At 40.3% G+C, this 18,374-nt stretch overlaps 1 protein-coding gene across 1 annotated transcript in view; it reads right to left on the bottom strand.

Moving 5' to 3' along the window:
- The window catches only part of Spag6l (sperm associated antigen 6-like), a 95,741-nt gene that overhangs the window by 71,999 nt on the left and 5,368 nt on the right, over positions 1-18,374 (bottom strand). The window contains exon 3 of the mRNA NM_001034960.1: positions 5,120-5,286. Coding sequence (NP_001030132.1) covers positions 5,120-5,286 — 167 coding nt within the window. The remainder of the gene's footprint in view (positions 1-5,119; positions 5,287-18,374) is intronic.

Below are 18,374 nucleotides of genomic sequence, written 5' to 3'. Positions count from 1 at the left end.
TCCTATTCTTTCCAGGACTTTTATCATGAAGGGGTGTTGAATTTTGTCAAATGCTTTCTCAGCATCTAATGAAATGATCATGTGGTTCTGTTCTTTCAGTTTGTTTATATAATGGATCACGTTGATGGTTTTCCGAGCTCCCAACTCAGCTCTCCACATTCTTTTTTACCCCTGCCTACTCAACTCCACTGTCAGGAGTTTGGAGACATAGGTGCAGAGCTCTATCCCACCACCTGAGAGGAGTTGCTAGGAGACAGAATGCTACTTCAGGTGCTTCTCCCCTGCTCACTGTGGATTCCGACTGGTTGGCCCAGAGCTTCCAGCTGCGAGGAGGGAGCTCAGCCCTGCGGAAACAGCCTGGCCCTGCCCTATGCACAACCCAACTTTCTGCAGCATAGGTCCACAGTTCAGGCACGAGCTCTCATCCCACCACGCTTCTGCCCCACTGCCATCTGTCTATTCTCCGCCCGCCCCCCGTTGCAGACACTTTGCTCAGCCACATGCTCACAGCCGCCAAGCCGAGCTGCTTGCGCTTCACACTGCTCTGCTTAGATACAACTAAATGTTTGTCTCTGTAATACTTCTGTTTATGCATGACTTTCCTCCAGGCAGGGCTGTAGCTTCCATAGCACCTTAGATAAGGGCACTCACATGTGGCTGCCTCCTCAACGCCATCTTTGCTGGGGACAGGACCAGGATCATCTGCCATCTTTGTTATGGGCAGTTTGCTACATTTGGGAGCACAGCTGGTCAAAGTCACTTAGCAATTAAGACAAGGTTTTTGTTCTGTCTTGCCTTGGTAAATAATGATTTCTAAACAGTATAAAGTTAGGGATCACTGCTTAAATATATGTTTAGCCTTGTTTTTGCTGCTACCATTAAGTTATAGTGATTTGCTAGATACATTCTCAAGCAAGTAATTAAACAAACATTGTCTAACTCAGATTATGCTTAATAAACCTGCTCTCAGTCTTGTCAGAAATCTGCTAAATGTAATAATGTTTAAGCTTTTGACAAAGCCTGATGGACACCCCCCTTCCAAGGTCTCCAAGAAGATATAGGAGCAGCGACAAGACTGCTTGGATTGTGGTATGATAACCACTGAGAAACACTGCCTCTTTGCCTTGCCTGCTGCCAGGACTTGGCCTACACTGTGGACAAACAGGACACCCAGAGAATTAAATGTCTCATATTGCCTAAGCCAAGATGGGTCATTTCTCATTTCACACACATCTACTCCACAGGAAAAAGCTTTTTTTCTTCTGGGCCTGACAGTCACACTGACTCTTCCCAAGGTGCCATGGAGACCACAGGGGCCTGGGAACTGTTTATGTAATGAACTATAGACCAACCTCAGTCAATTTAATTAATACATGACTCGTAGATTATAATATAAACTCTTCCCAGGTTTCTGACTACATTGACAGCTAAGCTAACTGCAGTTTGACAGCTAGAAAACAGACCTAGCTTCTTACCCAAGGTAATCCGCCACCTTATTATCTCATTAGTCAAGTTGTTAACTAGCTAAGAATGCCAGATTTCTTATCAAAAAGACAGGTTTGCCTTCCTCACAAACTTCACGATAAAGGATACACAAGGTCAGATGTAAGTTTTCACAAACGTAACCTTCTGTCACTTCCTTATCTAAACTCAGTTTCCAGTGACTAAATGCTTCATATTTCCTCTCCTTGCTATGCCACTGTCCTAATATTAACCAATAGAGTTCTTATACCTAATAATACATTCTACTATATGGTACGCTTTCATAATCACAAGTTCAAATTTTAAGTTTCCTTTGATTGACTTCTACCTATGGACTTCAGGTGTTTTTTTCTCATGCTGAATCTATGCTATAAGCTATCGTGCTCAAATATAAGTTTCCTTTGGTGTCTCTAACTATGGACTTAAGGCTTTTCTCTTGCTAAAACTTTATGGTTAACTATAGTATTCACAAGGTCAAGGTTTTGAACTTCCTTTGTCTCTCAAATAGAAACTTAAAATTGTTTCTCATTATGTTAAATTCTATCCCTTAGACAGAAGGAAAAACTCTTCTTGTTCCTTTGGCTCCACAAAGGTCTTGTCTTCCCTAAGCTCGTCTTAAAAGACTGTTCATGTTTTTAACAAAATTTATCTCTTTTATAAACTTAGAAGCTACAGGAAACCAGCTCAGATCTACTTCTCGTAAACCACATAGATAAGTACACCTGCCAATCATAGTCTGAGTGCCCATTTGCTACCTATTCCAGAGGGTGGGATTCTTCCCTTGTAACCTGAGAATGGGACTCCCCTCATCCCCAACCACCAACACCTAAGGGTTTCAAGTATACACCTAAGGAAAAAAATTTCTCCCAAATGTACTTTATTCTCTACAATGTGTGTGTGTGTGTCTGTGTGTCTGTGTGTCTGTGTGTTTGTGTGTCTGTGTGTGTGTGTGTGTGTGTGTGCCTGTGCATGCACGTGCAGGCACATGCACACACATGTGTTTCAGCTCCAATCTGTTCTCACAGACAGACCTGCTCTCCCTATCTGTCCACACATGATGCCACAGATCCTAGACAGCCAGGAAACTTCCAACTCTCCTAAATCTGGACCAACATCCCCATATCCACTTTCTTAGGTTTCCCAGAGAGCAACCCTATTCCTACTCCACCATCACCTCTTTCTAATTTTTCTTTTATTAACTAAACCAAAATGGGGAAATGTTGGTATTCCTTCAAGGCTCTTCCCCACAGTTACCTGGCAACAGCCAAGTATGCCTGACTCACTATAAAAGGGGCTGCTTGCTCCCTCCTGACTCTCTTCTCTTGTTCCTCTTCCCTTGCTCTCTTATCTTCTCCTTCTATCCCCTCTCTCCTCATTCCCCTCCCACCTCTCTCTCCATGTGCTCATGGCTGCCTCTACTCCTCCTCTCTCTCTCTCTCTCTCTCTCTCTCTCTCTCTCTCTCTCTCTCCCTCCCTCCCTCCTCCCTCCCTCCCTCACCCCCTCCTCTCTCTCTGCCTTTCTCTGTCTCAACTCTGTCAACTCCCTTCCCCATGCCCTAAATAAATTATTCTATACTATACCTGTCATGTGGCTGGTTCATCAGGGGTAAGGGATGCTTCAGCATGGGCCCACAAAGCCACCCTCTTCACCCACACCATACTGCCCCTCTGCCAAGCATATCCCTGGATTATTTTACTTTTTTTTATAAAACACAACATTTATATATATAATTTAATGGGGAAAGCATATTAACAGCAGGAATCTTTCCTAAAGTGAAATTCTCCTTGGCCTTGTCTAAAGGAGCAAATCCATTGTAGACTTTAATCCATGGTAGACCCATCTCAGGAAGATCACCTGCTAGCTTTTAGCTTCTCCTTGATGGCTCCCGGCACCTATGCAAGCTGCTACAGGACATGCCCAGGAAAATAAAAGGTTGTGGTTCTTTGCAGAGACATTAGTTAAATGACTTTCAAATTCGTATATTGAATATGGTTTTTTGCACAATTATGGGCTTTACTCTAGCAAAAATGCATCATAAAATTTTCCTTTTTCGTGATAAAATGTACAAATCAACACTCATGTTCACACCACCATCCCCTTTACTCTACCAGAAACTTGAAGACTGAGAGTCAAGCAGTTGTTTCCTATCCTGCCCCATTTCTCATGACCCTGGAAACCATGCTTCTATCTCTATGAATTTACATTTTCTTGACATCTTTTATAAATGGGATTATACAGTACAAGCCTATGTGTCTGGCATCTTTCACTTGACATGTTTTTTTTTTAATGATGTCTTCTTTTTAAAGGTTTGATTGGGTTTTTTCTATTAGTTCTTTATGTATGTATCTGTGTCTGAACACAGATAGGTACACGTATGGTATACATGTGGGTACCTGTGGAGGACAGTCAATAAAGGACAAGCATCTGGGTGCTTGTGGAGGACAGAGTTATTAGATCCCCTGGAGCTAGCATTACAGATGTTTATGAGCACCTGACAAGATTATAGGAACCAAGCTTGAGTCTTCTGTAAGAGGAATGTGTGGTCTTAGCCATTGAGCCACCTCTTCAGCCATTACCCAAATGGTTTTGATAATCATAAACACCACATTTATTAGTGCTGTGGTCTATTATATAGATTCAGTATTTTGTTTATCTAGGCACTTGTTGATGCCTTTGATCTGCTTCCACTCACAGACAACTAAGCAGCGCCGTCTGAATGTGTGCCACAGAAGTGGTTTTGGCTGTATAATCAGAAGAAGAGTTGCTTGATCAGATAGTAAATACACTGATCTTACTGCATTTTGCCAAATTGTCACAGTAACTGTACCATTGTACAAACCTACCAGCAGCACATGAGGGTGCCAACACTTCATCATCACCAACACTTGTTTTATTTTTTATTTTTCTTATGATCATCCCAGTAGATATGAGGTGTTATCTCATTGAAGTTCGGTTTATATCTTTTAATAGCTAATGCTGTTGAGAGTCTTTTTATAATTTTTTGACTATTATAGAGTTTCTTTGGAACAATATCTGTTTAAACCCTTTGCCCACTTTTCAGTTGAGGTGTTTCATTAGGCAAGTTGAAATTTAGTCTTAAGGATATCAAGAAAAGTTGGTTCTTACTCAGGTTAGGATAAACTAATAGAATTTAATGGTTAGTCTAACAATGCTTAAATTCTTATATTATTTATAAATTATTATAAAAATAAAACTGGAAACACTGTAGAGGAAAATGCTGTATTGCATTGGATAGAACACTCTGAAATGTTTGTCTACTTAGTTAAAAAATGACTTATCAAACTTCATTAAAGGCACTCTCTTCAGGAATCATTCTTTCTACTAGCCACCTTCATATAAAAGCTGCAGAAAGAACATGTTTATTTGCCTAGAATCTTTAACCTCTTCTCTCTGGCAGAGCCTATATTCAAAACTCCCATAGACATACACACTACTTTGTGTATGAGTCACAAATGTTCTTTTACATCATCCCTGTTAACAGTGATGGGAAAAGGCTGCTACCAAGTCCAAACCAAAAGAATCTAATCATTCGAAGACCTTCAAATCCACAACTGTGCCACAGTTACCATATTTTTACCTAAAATCAAAAATAAATTATTTTTGAAAAATTCTTACATTTTGTTCTGCCAATGAATAAACAAGCTGTGGAAGAATGTCGCCCTTCACAACTGCTTCTGCCAGGTCATCATTGTAATTCGCCAGTCTCCCCAGAGCCAAAGCAGCAGTCTGTTGAATTGTTGGGACCACATCCAGAAGAAGCGGCCTTAGCAAAGACATTACACCTGAGGTATGAAAAACAGAAATCAGCAAAATTCTTATTAGGAAGCATAGAGAAGTTGCTCAGTAATTAGAGTAATTGCTGCTCTTGCAAGGGACCTGCATTAAGTTCCCAAAAAACATAGGGCAGCTTACAACTGTCTGTGACTTCAGCTTCAAAAAATCTGACACCTTCTTCTAGCCTCCTCAGAAACCAGGTATACACAGAGTATACATACATTCAGACAGACAGACAGACAGACAAGACATTTATATACATAAAATAAAGCATATTTTAAACCATATGATATAGCACATACACAAAAAATAAGGGTAAAAAAAACCAGCAAAACCAAACAATTGAAAGCCAGACACTACAGTGTATGTCTGTAATCTCAGTGTTTGAGAGGCTAAGAGAGAGTAATCAATCACAAGTTCAAAGATAGCCTAGGTCGCAAAGGGAGGCCCTGCTGATTGTAGAGATATGTAACTGGTATCAAATTGGGCAAGACACAAAATCATGGAACTCTATAAAATATATCAATGAATTCATGACCCTCTTGCTACCACATCATCAGTATACCTACTAGCATGTGCCACAGTGATGGTGTACGTGACAATATCCCCAGAGGCTCATGTCCTTGAGCACTTAGCTCCCAGTTGATGGTACTGTTTGAAGTGGCTTAGGAGTTTTGGCCTTGTTTGAGGAAGTACTTCACTGGAGTAGGTTTAAGGATAAAACAAAACAAAAACGTTCACCACTTCCAGTTCTTTCTCTCTGCTTCTTGGTTGTAGTTCTAAATGTGAGCTCCAGTTATAGACAGTCATCATGCCAGCTGCTTGCTGTCCTAACTCTCACCATGACAGACTCTTAGTCCTCTGGAACCACAAACCCAAAAAGAGTTCTTCATCCTGTAAGTTGACTTAGTGTTTAACACAATATTTGATACAGCCAGCATAATTGAATGTCTGCCACTTGCCTTCCCTCACTCCTTCCAGAATCCCCTACAGATAGACGCTCCTGCTAAACTTACCTATTTCTACCAACATACTTTTTCCCTTCCCATATCAATATTGGAAGCCTAGGCTCCCACCTCCCACTCTACTTACTCTTTCCAACTACACGCATCCCTGCTTTGGAAACCCAGCTCCTCCTCCACACAGAAGCAGGGGGCTTGTTCTACAAACCTCACCCATCCCTTTGACTCTACGGCAAGGGCACCAAACCAACACAAGCTACTACAACCACCCCCACCCCTGCCTCAGGGCTATGTGTCCCACACCTGACTTCCTGTACCCCTTCCATATTCCTGATTAAAGAAGGGCACACAGAATACATTGCTAAATATATCCATTCCAGCTGAGCACTAGTATCCTTCCACCTATAGGTAGAGAACCTACACTCCTACCACCAAACCCTCTAATATCATATTTGTGTATTTGTTATGGGACCTAAGCATTTGAAGTTACATCATTGGTAGTGTTTACAACAAATCTTACCTCTGCTTTGTTGAGCAGGTGTTTCAGATTCTGTTTACAACTTTTTTTTCTTTTTTCCTTTATTAACTTGAGTATTTCTTATTTACATTTCCAGTGTTATTGCCTTTCCCAGTTTCCGGGCCAACATCCCCTAACCCCTACCCCTCCCCTTCTATATGGGTGTTCCCCTCCCCACCCTCCCCCCATTACTGCCCTCCCCCCATTACTGCCCTCCCCCCAACAATCACGTTCATGGTCGGTTCAGTCTTAGCAGGACCAAGGGCTTCCCCTTCCACTGGTGCTCTTACTAGGATATTCATTGCTACCTATGAGGTTGGAGCCCAGGGTCAGTCCATGTATAGTCTTTGGGTAGTGGCTTAGTCCCTGGAAGCTCTGGTTGCTTGGCATTGTTGTTCATATGGGGTCTCGAGCCCCTTCAAACTCTTCTAGTCCTTTCTCTGATTCCTTCAACAGGGGTCCCATTCTCAGTTCAGTGGTTTGCTGCTGGCATTCGCCTATGTATTTACTGTATTCTGGCTGTGTCTCTCAGAAGAGATCTACATCCAGTTCCTGTCGACCTGCACTTCTTTTCTTCATCCATCTTGTCTAATAGGTTGGCAGTATATGTATGGGCCACATGTGGGGCAGGCAATGAATGGGTGTTCCTTCTGCCTCTGTTTTAATCTTTGCCTCCCTATTTCCTGCCAAGGGTATTCTTGTTCCCCTTTTAAAGAAGGAGTAAAGGATTCGCATTTTGATCATTCGTCTTGACTTTCATGTGTTCTGTGCATCTAGGGTAATTTGAGCATTTGGGCTAATAGCCACTTATCACTATGTGTGTTTTTCTGTGATTGGGTTGCCTCACACAAGATGATATTTTCCAGTTCCCTCCACTTGCCTATGAATTTCATAAAGTCATTGTTTTTGATACCTGAGTAATATTCCATTGTGTAGATGTACCACATTTTCTGTATCCATTCCTCTGTTGAAGGGCATTTGGGTTCTTTCCAGCTTCTGGCTATTATAAATAAGGCTGCAATGAACATAGTGGAGCACATGTCTTTGTTATATGTTGGGGCATCTCTTGGGTATAGGCCCAAGAGAGGTATAGCTGGGTCCTCAGGTAGTTCAATGTCCAATTTTCTGAGGAACCTCCAGACTGATTTCCAGAATGGGTGTACCTGTCTGCAATCCCACCAACAATGGAGGAGTGTTCCTCTTTCTCCACATCCTCGCCAGAATTTGCTGTCACCTGAGTTTTTTATCTTAGCCATTCACACTGCCGTGAGGTGAAATCTCAGGGTTGTTTTGATTTGCATTTCCCTTATGACTAAAGATGTTGAACATTTCTTTAGGTGTTTCTCAGTCATTAGGCATTCCTCAGCTGTGAATTCTTTGTTTAGCTATGAACCCCATTTTTTTTATTAACTTGAGTATTTCTTATATACATTTTGAGTGTTATTCCCTTTCACAGTTTCCGGGCAAACATCCCCCTCACCCCTTCCCTTCCTTATGGGTGTTCCCCTCCCCATCCTCCCCCCATTGTGAACACCAATTTTTAATAGGGTTATTTGTCTCCCTGTGGTCTAACTTCTTGAGTTCTTTGTATATTTTGGATATAAGGCCTCTATCTGTTGTAGGGTTGGTAAAGATCTTTTCCCAATCTGTTGGTTGCCGTTTTGTCCTAACCACAGTGTCCTTGCCTTACAGAAGCTTTGCAGTTTTATGAGATCCCATTGGTCGATTCTTGATCTTAGAGCATAAGCCATTGGTGTTTTGTTCAGGAAATTTTCTCCAGTGCCCATGTGTTCGAGATGCTGCCCTAGTTTTTCTTCTATTAGTTTGAGTGTATCTGGTTTAATGTGGAGGTCCTTGATCCACTTGGACTTAAGCTTTGTACAAGGTGATAAGCATGGATCGATCTGCATTCTTCTACATGTTGACCTCCAGTTGAACCAGCACCATTTGCTGAAAATGCTATCTTTTTTCCATTGTATGGTTTTGGCTCCTTTGTCAAAAATCAAGTGACCATAGGTGTGTGGGTTCATTTCTGGGTCTTCAATTCTATTCCATTGGTCTGTCTGTCTGTCTCTGTACCAATACCATGCAGTCTTTATCACTATTACTCTGTAATACTGCTTGAGTTCAGGGATAGTGATTCCCCCTGAAGTCCTTTTATTGTTGAGGATAGTTTTAGCTATCCCGAGTTTTTTGCTATTCCAGATGAATTTGCAAATTGTTCTGTCTAACTCTCTGAAGAATTGGATTGGTATTTTGATGGGGATTGCATTGAATCTGTAGATCGCTTTTGGTAAAATGACCATTTTTACTATATTAATCCTGCCAATCCATGAGCATGGGAGACCTTTCCATCTTTTGAGGTCTTCTTCAGAGTCTTGAAGTTCTTATTGTACAGATCTTTTACTTGCTTAAAGTCACACTGAGGTACTTTATATTATTTGGGTCTATTATGAAGGGTGTCGTTTCCCTAATTTCTTTCTCGGCTTGTTTCTCTTTTGTGTAGAGGAAGGCTACTGATTTATTTGAGTTAATTTTATACACAGCCACTTTGCTGAAGTTGTTTATCAGCTTTAGTAGTTCTCTGGTGGAACTTTTGGGATCACTTAAATATACTATCATATCATCTGCAAATAGTGATATTTTGACGACTTCTTTTCCGATCTGTATCCCCTTGATCTCCTTTTGTTGTCTGATTGCTCTGGCTAGAACTTCAAGAACTATATTGAATAAGTAGGGAGAGAGTGGGCAGCCTTGTCTAGTCCCTGATTTTAGTGGCATTGCTTCAAGTTTCTCTCCATTTAGTTTAATGTTAGTGACTGGTTTGCTGTATATGGCTTTTACTATGTTTAGGTATGGGCCTTGAATTCCTGATCTTTCCAAGACTTTTATCATGAAGGGGTGTTGAATTTTGTCAAATGCTTTACCATCTAATGAAATGATCATGTGGTTTTGTTCTTTCAGTTTGTTTATATAATGGATCACATTGATGGTTTTCCGCATATTAAACCATCCCTGCATGCCTGGGATGAAGCCTACTTGATCATGGTGGATGATTGTTTTGATGTGCTCTTGGATTCGGTTTGCCAGAATTTTATTGAGTATTTTTTGTGTCGATATCCATAAGGGAAATTGGTCTGAAGTTCTCTTTCTTTGTTGGGTCTTTGTGTGGTTTAGGTATAAGAGTAATTGTGGCTTCATAGAAGGAGTTCGGTAGTGCTCCATCTATTTCAATTTTGTGGAATATTTGGATAGTATTGGTATGAGGTCTTAACTTTGGTACCTGGTGTCTGTCTAGGAAATTGTCCATTTCCTGCAGATTTTCAAGTTTTGTTGAATATAGGCTTTTGTAGTAGGATCTGATGATTTTTTGAATTTCGTCTGAATCTGTAGTTATGTCTCCCTTTTCATTTCTGATTTTGTTAATTTGGACACACTCTCTCTGTCCTCTTGTTAGTCTGGCTAAGGGTTTATCTATCTTGTTGATTTTCTCAAAGAACCAACTTTTGGTTCTGTTGATTCTTTCTATGGTCCTTTTTGTTTCTACTTGGCTGATTTCAGCTCTGAGTTTGATTATTTCCTGCCTTCTACTCCTCCTGGGTGTATTTGCTTCTTTTTGTTCTAGAGCTTTTAGGTGTGCTGTCAAGCTGCTGATACATGCTCTCTCCTGTTTCTTTCTGCAGGCACTCAGAGTTATTTTTCCTCTTAGCACAGCTTTCATTGTGTTCCATAAGTTTGGGTATGTTGTATCTTCATTTTCATTAAATTCTAAAAAGTTTTTAATTTCTTTCTTTATTTCTTCCTTGACCAGGTTATCATTGAGTAGAGCATTGTTCAATTTCCACGTATATGTGGGCATTCTTCCCTTATTGTTATTGAAGACCAGTTTTAGGCCGTGGTGGTCTGATAGCACGCATGGGATTATTTCTATCTTTCTGTACCTGTTGAGGCCCGTTTTTTGACCAATTATATGGTCAATTTTGGAGAAAGTACCATGAGGAGCTGAGAAGAAGGTATAACCTTTTGCTTTAGGATAGAATGTTCAATAAATATCTGCTAAGTCCATTTGGCTCATGACTTCTCTTAGTCTGTCTACGTCTCTGTTTAATTTCTGTTTCCATGATCTGTCCATTGATGAGACTGGGGTGTTGAAATCTACTACTATTATTGTGTGAGGTGCAATGTGTGTTTTGAGCTTTAGTAAGGTTTCTTTGACATATGTAGGTGCCCTTGTATTTGGAGCATAGATATTTAGGATTGAGAGTTCATCTTGGTGGATTTTTCCTTTGATGCATGTGAAGTGTCCTTCCTTATCTTTTTTGATGACTTTTAGTTAAAAATCAATTTTATTCGATATTAGAATGGCTACTCCAGCTTGCTTCTTCTGACCATTTGCTTGGAAAGTTGTTTTCCAGCCTTTCACTCTGAGGTACTGTCTGTCTTTTTCTCTGAGGTATGTTTCCTATAAGCAGCAGAATGCAGGGTCCTCATTGTGTATCCAGTTTGTTAATCTATGTCTTTTTATTGGGCAGTTGAGATCATTGATATTGATATTAAGGAATAGTGATTATTGCTTCCTGTTATATTCATATTTGGATGTGAGATTATGTTTGTTTGCTTTTCTTCTCTTTGTTTTGTTGCCAAGACGATTAGTTTCTTGCTTTTTCTAGGGTGTAACTTGCCTCCTTATGTTGGGCTTTACCATTTATTATCCTTTGTAGTGCTGGATTTGTAGAAAGATATTGTGTAAATTTGGTTTTGTCATGGAATATCTTGGTTTCTCCATCTATGTTAATTGAGAGTTTTGCAGGATACAGTAACCTGGGCTGGCATTTGTGTTCTCTTAGGGTCTGTATGACATCTGTCCAGGATCTTCTGGCTTTCATAGTCTCTTGTGAGAAGTCTGGTGTGATTCTGATAGGTCTGCCATATGTTACTTGACCTTTTTCCCTTACTGCTTTTAATATTCTTTCTATTTTGTGCATTTGGTGTTTTGACTATTATGTGATGGGAAGAGTTTCTTTTCTCGTCTAATCTATTTGGAGTTCTGTAGGCTTCTTGTATGCTTATGGGCATCTCTTTCTTTAGGTTAGGGAAGTTTTCTTCTATGATTTGTTGAAGATATTTACTGGTCCTTTGAGCTGGGAGTCTTCACTCTCTTCTATACCTATTATCCTTAGGTTTGATCTTCTCATTGAGTCCTGGATTTCCTGTATGTTTTGGACCAGTAGCTTTTTCCGCTTTACATTATCTTTGACAGTTGAGTCGATGATTTCTATGGAATCTTCTGCTCCTGAGATTCTCTCTTCTATCTCTTTTATTCTGTTGGTGATGCTTGTATCTACAGCTCCTTGTCTCTTCCTTTGGTTTTCTATATCCAGGGTTGTTTCCCTTTGTGCTTTCTTTATTGCTTCTATTTCCATTTTTAATTCCTTCACCAGTTTGATTGTGTTTTCCTGGAATTCTTTCAGGGATTTTTGTGATTCCTCTCTATAGGTTTCTACTTGTTTATTTGTTTTCCTGTGTTTCTCTAAGGGAGTTCTTCATGTCTTTCTTGATGTCCTCCAGCATCATGATCAAATATGATTTTAAATCTAGATCTTGCTTTTCTGGTGTGTTTGGATATTCCGTGTTTGCTTTGGTGGGAGAATTGGGCGCCAATGATGCCATGTAGTCTTGGTTTCTGTTGCTTGGGTTCCTGCGCTTGCCTCTCGCCATCAGATTATCTCTGGTGTTACTTTGTTCTGCTATTTCTGAGAGTGGCTAGACTGTCCTATAGGCCTATGTGTCAGAAGTTCTGGGGGTTGGGGATTTAGCTCAGTGGTAGAGCGCTTGCCTAGCAAGCGCAAGGCCCTGGGTTCGGTCCCCAGCTCCAAAAAAAAAGAAAAAAGAAAAAAAAAGTTCTGTAGACCTGTTTTCCTGTTTTCTTTCAGCCAGTTATGGGAACAGAGTGTTCTGATTTCGGGCGTCTAGTTTATCCTGTCTACAGGTCTTCAGCTGTTCCTGCGGGCCTGTGTCCTGAGTTCACCAGGCAAGTCACTTGGAGCAGAAAAGTTGGTCTTACCTGTGGTCCCGAGGCTCAAGTTTGCTTGTGGGGTGTTGCTTATGAGCTCTCCATGAGGGCAACAACCAGGAGGACCTGCGCTGCCTTTTCTGGGAGCCCCCGTGCACCAGGGTCCCAGATAGCATTTGGTGTTTTCCTCTGGAGTCAGAAATGTGGGCAGAGTATAGTCTCTTCTGGCTTCCCAGGCGTGTCTGCCTCTCTGAAGGTTTAGCTCTCCCTCCCACAGGATTTGGGTGCAGAGAACTGTTGATCCGTTCCCTTCAGGTTCCGGCAGTGTCTGGGGTGAGGGGACCTGCAGCTCCAGTGCCCCTGTCTTCCAGTTCCCAGAGGCCGTATACAGTTTCCTCTTGGGCCAGGGATGTGGGCAGGGATGGGCAATATTGGTGGTCACTTCCGCTCTGCAGTCTCAGGAGTGCCCACCTGTCCGGGCTGTGAGCTCTCTCTCCCACGGGGTTTGGGAGCAGTGAGCTGCGGGCGGGGATCAGCAAGGTTGGGAATCCAGCTAAAAACCAGAAGTGTCCGGTCCCATAGGAATTTTGCCTCTGTGTGTCCTGAGACCACTAGTCAGGTCGCTTGGAGCAGAAAAGTTGGTCTTACCTGCGGTCCCGCGGCTCAAGTTTGCTTGTGGGTGTTGCTTTTGAGCTCTCTGCGAGGGCAGCAACCAGGAGGACCTGCGCCGCCTTTTCCGGGAGCCCCCGTGCACCTGTTTCCAACTTTTAAAGTAGTTGACCAACTGTATGAGGTTTAGGATTGAGTCTTTTGGATATTCAGAGTGATGACTTGCTGAGGACCACCCCTCTCCAGGAGGGGTCAGTAGACCCAAAAAGGTAACATCAACCATTTCCCATTCTCTACAACCTGACTGGGGACCACTGTTCCCAATTAGCCTGATGGTTCTCCCCTGTATCTCTCCTCTTCTCGTGGAATCCTAGGCTCACAGCAACAGTGAGCAAGCCTAAGCAACAGATGTCCTGATCACCTTCCTCCAGAGTCCATGTAAAAATCATCTTATTTACAGAAGGGATGCTCCTGAGCTTAGAAACCTTCATTGTCTCAAGGTAACAGAGACTAGTTCAGATTGATCATTCAAGCATCAACCCTGAATTGCTGAAAGGCTAAATCCTAAGCCCCATTCAGTTGATCAACTACCTTAAAAGTTGCAAACTGTCTGAAACACCTTCTCAATAAAGCAGAGGCAAGATTTCCATACAAATAAATACTACCAATGACCTAACTCAAAATGCCTAGGTCCCATAAAAATACTCAAATATGAATAACCAAACAACAAGTCTCAACAAAAAATTAGTACCGCCGTAATAATGTCCTCCTGAAAGATGACTTGGATGATGTACAAGACAATGAGTTCAGTAGCAGTAATAAACATGATGAAGGAACTCAAAAATATATGAATAAGTGCTGCAACAAAGATCAGTGAGTGGTAATAATGCACATCTTTAATCCAAGAATTCTGGAGGCAGAAGCAGGAGTCTTTCTGAGTTTGGGGCCACCTGGTCTGCAGAGCAACAAACCAGGGCTACCTAGAGAAACTCTGTGTTAAAAACAAACAAACAAAAACACAAACAGTTGAATGTATAATTAAACCAACTCAAAATAAAAAAATAGAATTAAATTAAGAGAATCTTAAGAAAAGTCCAAATGAAATAAAATGTGAAATTAAAGATTCAAAAAGTCAAATAAAAAATAAGATTGGATCAAGTGCAAGAAAGAATAACAGAACTTGAAGACAAGAAAGAAGAATTGGATCATTCAGGCAAAGAAAATATTAAATCAAAACAGAACCAAGAACAGAACATGCAGGAAATTTAGGACACTGTAAAAGACCAAATCAACAAATAAGGAGACAAGATCTAAGTCAAAGGCACACAAAACCATAAACGAAAAGTTCCCTAATCTAAGACGTCCAAGAGGCATAAAGAACACCAAATATATGGGACCTAAAAAGAAATATCCAACATCATATAGTAATCAAATTAATAAAATCACAGAACAAAGAAAGAATATTGAAGGCTGCCAGAGAGAAAGATTAAGTCATATATAAAAGCAGGCTCATCAGAATAAAAAGCCAATTTTTCAACAGAGACTGTGAAAGCCAGAAGAGATTGGACCAATGTTATAAAAGTTATAAAAGAGAAAAGATGCTAGGCTAAACTACTATACCCAGCAAAACCATCTGTCATAACTGAAGGGTAAATAAAATTTTCCATGATTAAAAACAGACTTAAGGAAATTATGCCCACAAAGCCAAATTTACAGAGGATACTAGAAGGAATACTTGGGTTTGAAGAAGAAATTAAACACACCCAAGAAGGTACAAAGAACACTGAATTTTAAAAAAGCATAATAAAATACCTCAAAAACAAAGGTACAGAAATTAATACACATTATTCAAAAATAACACTTAATATTCATGCTCTCAACACCCCAATGAAGAGACACAGAAAACAGATTGAATCTGAAAACAGAATATATCTTTTTGCTGCATCCGAGAAACACATTTCACCATCAATGATAGATATGATCTTAGGGTAAAGGACTGAAAAAGTTAGTCCAAGAAAATGGAACTAGGAAACAAGCAAGCATAGATATTCTAATTTCTGAGAAAGTAATCTTCAAACCCAAACTAATCAAAAATATAAGGAAGGACACTTTATACTCATTAAAGGAAAAATATACCACCTATGTATCAAACAGAGGAGCACCCAATTTCATAAAGAAAATACTATTAGGTTGAAAACCACAGATCAGTCGTAACACAGTAATAGTGGGTGATTCACACACCCTGCTATCAACAATACATAGGTCATTGGGGGGGGGGGGAATAAAGAAAGTTTGAAGTTAAATGACATCATACAGCTAATAGAACCAACAGGCATCTACAGAAACCAAATATTAAAGAATACATGGTCTTCTCAGCAGCCCATAGACCATTCTTCAAAATAGACTTCATATTAGGAGAAAAAGAAAGCCTCAACAAATATAGAAAAATTGAAATGTCATCCATGGATTAAAGCTAAATGTCAATAACAATGTAATTAACAGAAAATATGCAGACTCATGGAAGCTAAATAACGTACTGCTAAATGAAAACTGGGTCAAGAATGAAATCAGGAGGAAATTTTTTAATTCATAGAATTTAATCAAAATAAAAATGTAAAACATCAAAATCTGTTGGACTCAAGGCAGTCCTAAAAATAATATTCAATACTGAGTGCCTAAATAAAATGAAAGACCTCAAACTAGTAACTTAATGACATACCTGAAGGCCTTAGATAAACAAAAACAAAAGAGATGGAAAGAGATAATCAAAATCAGAGCTGAAATTCATGAAATAGAAGTGAAAAGATACAAAGAATCAGTGAAAGTAGTTAATGCTGTGAAAAGATTAACAAAACTTTAGCCAAATTAACCTAAGAAAAGATAAAGAATCAAAATTAAGAGAATCAGAGATGAAAACAGAAATATAACAACAGATAATGAGCAAATTCAGAAAATCGTAATGACATACTTTAAAAATCTATATTCCAACGAACTGGAAAATCTAAAAGAAATAAATATTTAAACATATATAACCTACCCAGTTTAAATCAAGATGAAATTCATAACTTAAATAGACCCCTAACATTCATTGAGATAAAAGACAGATTTTTGTTCATTGGATATATTTCTTTATTTACATTTCAAATGTTATTCCCTTTCCCGGTTTCCTACCCATAAGCCCCCTATCCCCTCCCGCTCCCCCATCAGGGTGTTCCTTCCCCTATACAAACCCCTTACCACCCCCCTGACATTCCCCTGCACTGGGAGTCCAACCTTGGCAGGACCAAGGGCTTCCCTTTCCACTGGTGCCCCAACAAGGCTATTCTCTGCTACATATGCAGTTGGGGGCCATGGGTCAATCCATATATAGTCTTTGGGTAGTGGTTTAGTCCCTGGAAGCTCTAGTTGGTTGGCATTGTTGTTCTTGTGGGGTTCCAAGCCCCTTCAGCTCTTTCAATCATTCCTCTAATTCCTTCAACGGGGATCCCGTTCTCAGTTCAGTGGTTTGCTGCTAGCATTCGCCTCTGTATTTGGCATGCTCTGGCTTTGTCCCTCAGGGGAGCTCTAGATCTGGTTCCTATCAGCATGCACTTCTTAGTTTCATCCATCTTATCTAGTTTTGGTGGCTGTATATGTATGGGCCACCTGTAGGGAAGGCTCTGAATGGCCATTCATTCAGTCTCTGTTCTAAACTTTACTTCCGTATCCCCTCCTATGAGCATTTCTACTCCTTTTATGAAGGAATAGAAGCATCTGCATTTTGATCATCCTTCTTCTTGAGCTTCCTGTGGTCTGTGGATTGTATCTTGGGTAATTTGAGCATTTGAGCTAATATCCAATTATTAACGAGTGCATACCATGTGTGTTTTTCTGTGATTGGGTTACCTCACTCAGGATGATATTTTCTAATTCATTCCATTTGCCTATGAATTTCATGAAGTCATTGTTTTTGATAGCTGAGTAGTACTCCATTGTGTAGATGTACCACATTTTCTGTATCCATTCCTCTCTTGAAGAGTATCTGGGTTCTTTCCAGCTTCTGGCTATTATAAATAAGGCTGCTATGAACATAGTGGAGCACGTGTCTTTTTTATATGTTGGGGGATCTTTTGGGTATATGCCCAGGAGGGATATACCTGGGTCCTCAGGTAGTTTAATGTCCAATTTTCTGAGGAACCTCCGGACTGATTTCCAGAAAGGTTGTACCAGTTTGCAATCCCACCAACAATGGAGGAGTGTTCCTCTTTCTCCACATCCTCTCCAGTATCTGCTGTCACCTGAGTTTTTTATCTTAGCCATTCTGACTGGTGTGAGGTGGATTAGGGGTGTTTTGATTTGCATTTCCCTAATGACTAAGGATGTTGAACATTTCTTTAGGTGCTTCTCAGCCATTCGAAATTCCTCAGCTGAGAATTTTTTATTTAGCTCTGTACCCCATTTTTAAATAGGGTTATTTGATTCTCTGGAGTCTTACTTCTTGAGTTCTTTGTATATTTTGGATACAAGCCCTTTATCTGTTGTAGGATTGGTAAAGATCTTTTCCCAATCTGTTGGTTGCCGTTTTGTCCTAACCACCGTGTCCTTTGCCTTACAGAAGCTTTGCAGTTTTATGAGATCCCATTTGTCGATTCTTGATCTTAGAGCATAAGCCATTGGTGTTTTGTTCAGGAAATTTTCTCCAGTGCCCATGTGTTCGAGATGCTGCCTTAGTTTTTCTTCTATTAGTTTGAGTGTATCTGGTTTGATGTGGAGGTCCTTGATCCACTTGGACTTAAGCTTTGTACAGGGTGATAAGCATGGATCGGTCTGCATTCTTCTACATGTTGACCTCCAGTTGAACCAGCACCATTTGCTGAAAATGCTATCTTTTTTCCATTAGATGGTTTTAGCTCCTTTGTCAAATATCAAGTGACCATATGTGTGTAGGTTCACTTCTTGGTCTTCAAATCTATTCCACTGATCTATCTGCCTGTCTCTGTACCAATACAATACAGT

The sequence above is a fragment of the Rattus norvegicus genome, chromosome 11 (genome assembly GCF_036323735.1).
Source record: "Rattus norvegicus strain BN/NHsdMcwi chromosome 11, GRCr8, whole genome shotgun sequence".
NCBI lineage: Eukaryota > Metazoa > Chordata > Mammalia > Rodentia > Muridae > Rattus > Rattus norvegicus.
Note: the sequence above shows the minus strand (reverse complement) of the source record. Positions and strands in the feature narration are given on the sequence as shown.